Below are 6,446 nucleotides of genomic sequence, written 5' to 3'. Positions count from 1 at the left end.
AAGCAACAGGTGAAGCACTGATCCAGCACTTGACTTCTCACTAAGGGTGTGTTTCGCACGAAGGAAAATGTTTTTATGAAAAATGAGAGGTGATGGTTGGTAGGGATGGAAATAGGCAGTGACGAAGCCAGAAATTTTATTTAAGGTATTCAAATTTGAAATAAGTAAAAAAAAGTCTTCGATAAAGGGTGTTCAATATATGATATATACCATTAAAATCTAATATTTTAACTATATATATAGTGTAATCTTTTGACGATAGGTGGTCAGTTGACCACCCTTATGGATATGTTACTTCGCCCCTAGAAATAGGATTGAAAAAAATAAAAAAGAGTTTTGGAAAATGTTTTCTGTTCTCTTGATAGAGAAAAATATTTTCCTCCAATTTAAGTAAAATGAGTTCACGAGAAAAATATTTTCTAAAATATTTAACTCAACCAAAAAAGAGAAAAATAAAAGATATTTTTCGGAAAATATCTTCAAACACACCCGAGTGTAATACAAGTGTTGACTTCTCATTAAGATATTGTCACAAAGGTGCAAAAATTATTTTGATAAACGCATCTCTCGGATCGTGCATACTTTTTATAACCACTAAAGGGAAGAAAAAGAAAAAGAAATTAGATGTCAAATACTAATCCGTAGAGGTGGAAACAGTAGTTGAATTGAGAGCACCAATTCTTCATGAAAATACCAAAAGTAGTGCCCATGTCTTTTACTCTCCCAATTCTTCTTCTCTTCTTGTTCTTTTCTGTTAACAGCCAATGTCATCCTTTAGACCCTCTTAACCCTGCAGAAATCAACCAAATTAGAGTCATTATCCAAAATTCCCATCTTGGTTCGCTCTCCAATTTAACATTTCATTTTGTAGACCTTGAAGAACCAGAAAAGAAGGATGTCCTTCATTGGTTGTCCTTGCATAAACCAAACAATGCCTCTTTTCCTTATCGTCGAGCCAGGGTAGTAGTTCGCGCTAGTGGGGAGACACATGAAGTCACATTAGACTTGGCTGCTAGCTCTATCATTTCACAAAAATTGTACTCTGGCCATGGATTTCCTCCTTTTACTCTTAATGAACTTATACAGTCCAGCATTCTGACATTGACTAGTCCTAAATTTCAAGATTCAATATTGACAAGGGGCTTGAATATATCTGAAGTCAGCTGCATACCACTCTCAGTTGGATGGTTTGGTCAGCTAAAAACCAGAAGACTTCTTAGTGTTCCATGTTTTTACCGCGGAGGGACTACTAACTTTTGGGCAAGGCCTATTGAAGGAATAACTATACTAGTAGATGTTGAATCAATGAAGATCATTAAGTATGTGGATAGATTCAGAGCCCCTTTACCTGAAGCAAAAGATTCTAATTTCAACTCGCCGAGCCAGGGATCAGTCACTTGCAATGACACAGTACCCTCCATGCTAAACATCCAAGGGCATGAAGTCAGATGGGCTAATTGGAAGTTTCATGTTGGGTTCAACACTAGAGCAGGGATGATCATATCTACAGCTTCTATATTTGATTCTGCAAGAAATAAATATCGACGTGTACTCTATAGAGGTCACGTGTCAGAGACATTTGTGCCTTATATGGATCCAACGTCTGAATGGTACTATAGGACATTCTTGGATGTTGGCGAATTTGGTTTTGGGAGATCTGCTAGCACTCTTGTCCCGTCGTTGGACTGTCCAAACAATGCAGTGTATATGGATGGTTACATGGCCGATTCAGAAGGTCAAGTAGTGCAAGTCCCACAAGCTATTTGCATTTTTGAACGATATGCTGGCGATGCTGCATGGAGACATACAGAAATTGGAGTCCCTGGCAATTTAGTAAGCCTCTAAATTAATGATTTCCCTACTAATTAAATTGTGGTCACCCTATTGACGTAGTTAACTCTGTGGCTTCGTAGAACACCAAGGGACAGCAAGAAGTTAATTTGGTGGTCAGAATGGTAGCAACAGTTGGAAATTATGATTACATACTTGATTGGGAGTTCAAACAAAGTGGATCCATTAAAGTTGGAGTAAGAATTAAGATACTAGTCAATCATTTTCACCTTAATCTTTTAATTTTTATCTTACCTTTTCCTTTGTTCGTTGGTGAAGGTAAGTCTAACAGGAGTTATGGAGATGAAGGCTGTGAGATACACGAATCACAATCAAATAAATCAGGATGTTTACGGGACACTTGTGGCAGAAAATGCAATTGCGGTCAACCATGATCATTTCCTTACGTACCACATTGATCTTGATGTGGATGGTAGTAAAAATTCATTCTTGAAAGCTAATCTGCAAACTGCAAGAGTGAAGGACCAGAGAATGTCACCAAGGAAGAGTTATTGGACTGTTGTCAAAAAAATTATGAAAACAGAAGTTGACGCGAAGACTCAACTGGGATTAAAGCCAGCTGAACTTTGGTTTGTCAATGCTAATAAAAAGACTAAGGTTGGAAATGATGTAGGTTATAAGCTAATACCAGGTAGACCATCCATGTCTTTGCTATCAAATGATGATTACCCTCAAATGAGAGCAGCCTATACCAAGTATCAACTGTGGGTAACTCCATACAACAAATCAGAAAGATGGGCTGCAGGATTCTACGCTGATGGAAGCCATGGTGATGATGGCCTCGTAATCTGGAGTCGCAGGTAATATCTTGTATCTAGATAGAGTCGAACTTCTATACACTAACTAACAGTGCAAAAGAACTAGTACTTAATTAAAAACTAACTACAAATAGCTGCCTATATATAATAAGGGTAACTAGTTATCTAGAAAATAAGGCAAACAACATGCAAATAAGTTAAATCTCTCTACATATTATACTCTATATTAAGCAAAGGTCTCAAGTATATGTCTTTCTTATATTAGATGTTTTTAGATCATACATTTCTTGAATCCAATTAAGTATTTGTTTCAGATTTGATGAATCCTTTTAGTACTTGTGCTTGATCAGTTTATACATATGGATTGATCTTGTGTTGTTTGCAGGAATAGATCAATTGAAAACAAGGATATTGTGCTTTGGTACACACTTGGATTCCATCATATACCTTGTCAAGAAGATTATCCAATAATGCCAACAATTTATGATGCTTTCGAGCTCCGGCCAACAAATTTCTTTGAAAAAAATCCATTGCTGGAACAATGATTTTTTCTTGTACAAGTACTTGATCAGTTTGAAGAAATGCAAAAGCCAAGATTTTTATGTTGTTATGGAAGAAACTGAGTTTAATAAACAAGGCTTTGATGATTATTGATTATTGTTTTCTCTCGTTTTATTCCTGAATACTTCATCTCTATCCTTTCTGTCTCTCTCTCCCTCCATTTTTGTCTTCCCATTGTTTTTTACTAGTAATTTTTATTCTCTTCTACTTATGTTTTTAGTAATTATCAATCCCGTCAAATTTTTAAACAAATAATCACTTTTGATCTTTTTTTACTTACATCAATATAAGTTTAACATAATTAACTCTATAGATATATTTTGTTCTAAAAGCAAAACAAATAAAAATGATGTATATGAATGGAACTTAAAAATCTAAACAATAGCAAGAATGTCTTTTTTAAAAAAAAACTTATGTCGATCCTACTGCTGCATATCTGTGGAACTTAATAACCTAAATTAATTAGCAAGAATGCCTTTTCTTTTTAGTTATGTACATTTTACTACTAAATTTCATCTGAATTATTGGTGATAGCTGTTTTAGAGGTATTATCACTTTTAGCTCGTGTCAGAAATTATTTACTTTCGCTAGCCGAAAAAGTGTATAAAATTTGTATAATGCAGAATGTATATATATACAAAAAATATACATTTTTTTGATATTATTTTGATAGCGGCTATACAATGTATAGTAAAGATTTATATTTTACTGAAAAAACTTAGTTCTTTGCAATGATTTCAATGTAAGTAGGATTAACGAAAAATGAAAAAAACAAAGTAGCCAGAGTTGAATGTTTCAAAAAGTAACCTATGTATTCAGGGTTGGAAATCTTTGTTTAACTAATGTTTAGTTCCGACAATTATTCATTTCTTAAGCTTAGGTTTGAAGAGTGGCCATAGCCAGAGTAGAATGTTTGAAGAATTAATATATAACGTTGTAATGATTTGTTTAATAGCTAAGAATGATAGTGAACTACTGAAAGATAATTTAACAAGTATGTCATGCGGGCTTGAAGCAATAAAGAAGCCTATTTTGTATGGTTAATCAATGATTTAGAAGGGTTATCACACACCACTCAGTTTTCTCAAGGCAAGTGACTCTTACATTGGAGAATATCATTATCCACAACTATGAAATATCCTTTTTTTGTGACAAATGAAGTGGAAAAAATATTGTTGTAATCTAGTATTCTTAGTTCTCAGTGCAATAGAAGATGTCAAGCTTTGTAAGATGACTTAGATACTTAATACTAAATGTACTAGGTTGTTACTATCATGATTCTTGGGAGCTTATTCAACCAATAAAACACAAAAAAGGGGGGAATCTATCTAAGGAAAAGGAAATGGAAAAGGATAAACTCTGCAAAAGCAATATATAAGTATGCTGTAAATGTGTGTGTGCGTGCAAACAGTTTCTGTGTTAGCCATTGTTCTAAGTGGAACTGAAAAAGTAGTATCCATGTCTCTTCCTGTTACAATTCTTGCTATTGTCTTCTTGTTCTTTCTTGCTGGTAGCCAATCACATCCTTTGGACCTCTTAACCCTGCTGAAATCAACCAATCTAGGGATATTATTCAGAAGTCTCACCTTGGTTCTCTTTCTAATTTAACATTTCATTATCTTGATCTCGAAGAACCAGAAAAAGATGATGTGCTTCATTGGTTGGAGGCATTTAGAAATTACACCGGGCGAATTGGTAAACTGCTAAATTAAAGATTCCTATATTATCTCATACAGAGATGATAGAATTATTCTAGACTTCAATGATAACAGAATTAACTGTGGTTTTGCATGTTAGATTTAAAGCACAAATGACAGCATAAACACGATGAAGACAATGTCTACTTTTAAACACAACAAGAAGCAGGGGGAATATGAAGAACTAAAACTGAGAAGATGACTTGGAGAAACTAATATACAAAGAGTTTAGTTAATTCTGTAGAAAGACGGGTTTTTAAAACATATCCTAAAAAGAAAACTGAAATAGATCACGACACTACTTTTAAGTCATGGAACTAACCATGATAACTAACTCCTAATAAAACTGAAAACAAACTGTAGAAAAATAATATAAATATTGCAGTCCTAAAGCAACTAATTAACACCCTCCTTGCATTAGGAGCTGCAAATTCCAAGTCGTTGCCTCAGGAGCTCGAACTTGCTGACAGGAAGAGATTTCGTACACACATCTGCTAGCTGATCTTCAGATTTGCAGTAAACAAGAATCACTTCTCCATTCTTCTGCACACCCCTCAAGAAAAAAAGCTTAATGTTGAAGTGTTTAGTCTTCCCATGGAACACTGGATTATGTGAAATAGCTATTGCAGCTTGATTATCAACATGAATCTCTGTATTATCTCTTTGATTCATATGCAAATCACACCGTATTTTTCTCAGCCATAAGGCTTGAGTTACTGCCGTTGTTGCTGCAATGAATTCAGCCTCTGCAGTGGATTGTGCCACAGTTTCTTGCTTCTTGGAACACCAAGAAAAAATCCCTGATCCTAGGCTGAAGCAATATCCAAATGTACTCTTCATATCGTCAAAGGATCCAACCCAATCACTGTCTGAGAATCCATACAGCTTGAGATTCTGCCACTTCTTGAATTTGACACCATAGTCGACAGTACCTTTAATGTATCTTATAATTCTTTTTGTTGCTCTGAGATGCATTTCAGTAGCACAATGCATAAATCTAGATGAAAGACTTACATCAAATAGAATATCCGGCCTTGTAGCAGTGAGATACATCAAGCACCCAATCAAGCTTCTGAAATTTCCTTCATCAACTTTATCAGTTTTATCCTCTTTGCTTAACTTTTCCTTTGGATTCATAGGTGTACTTGTTGCCTTGCAGTTCTCCATGCCGAATTTTTTAAGTATCTCCCTTGCATACTTCTTCTGGCAGATAAAAATTTAATCAGAACCTTGCTTGATTTCCATTCCCATAAAGTATGCCATTATCCCAAGTCTGTCATTTCAAAAACATGCATCATTTCCTTCTTAAATTCTTCAACCAGGCACGCATTGTTCCCTGTCACCAAGAGATCATCAACGTAAAGAGAAACTATAAGAAGATCAGTTCCCTTATGTTTGACATAAAAGGTAACTTCAGACATACTTCTTACAAATCCCAAACTCAACAAATGTTGATCTATCACTACCCAAAATTCCCACATTTAGGACCGTGATGGTGACTAACATTTCACTCGCTAGGCAAGCAAACGTTAAAATAATCGTAATCAATTTTTTTTTTAAACAAATCAAATTAAACGAA

At 34.8% G+C, this 6,446-nt stretch overlaps 1 protein-coding gene across 1 annotated transcript; it reads left to right on the top strand.

The window, feature by feature from the left end:
- Positions 1–574: 574 nt before the first annotated feature.
- Positions 575–3,259, top strand: LOC104090200 (primary amine oxidase 1-like). Its single transcript, XM_009595251.4, has 4 exons — positions 575–1,833; positions 1,914–2,027; positions 2,110–2,651; positions 2,995–3,259. Exons 1-4 carry the CDS (start codon positions 685–687, stop codon positions 3,152–3,154), a joined length of 1,965 nt encoding a protein of 654 aa, XP_009593546.1. The 5' UTR covers positions 575–684; the 3' UTR covers positions 3,155–3,259.
- The last annotated feature ends 3,187 nt before the right edge of the window (positions 3,260–6,446 follow it).

The sequence above is a fragment of the Nicotiana tomentosiformis genome, chromosome 9 (assembly GCF_000390325.3).
Source record: "Nicotiana tomentosiformis chromosome 9, ASM39032v3, whole genome shotgun sequence".
In the NCBI taxonomy this organism is placed as follows: domain Eukaryota; kingdom Viridiplantae; phylum Streptophyta; class Magnoliopsida; order Solanales; family Solanaceae; genus Nicotiana; species Nicotiana tomentosiformis.
Note: the sequence above shows the minus strand (reverse complement) of the source record. Positions and strands in the feature narration are given on the sequence as shown.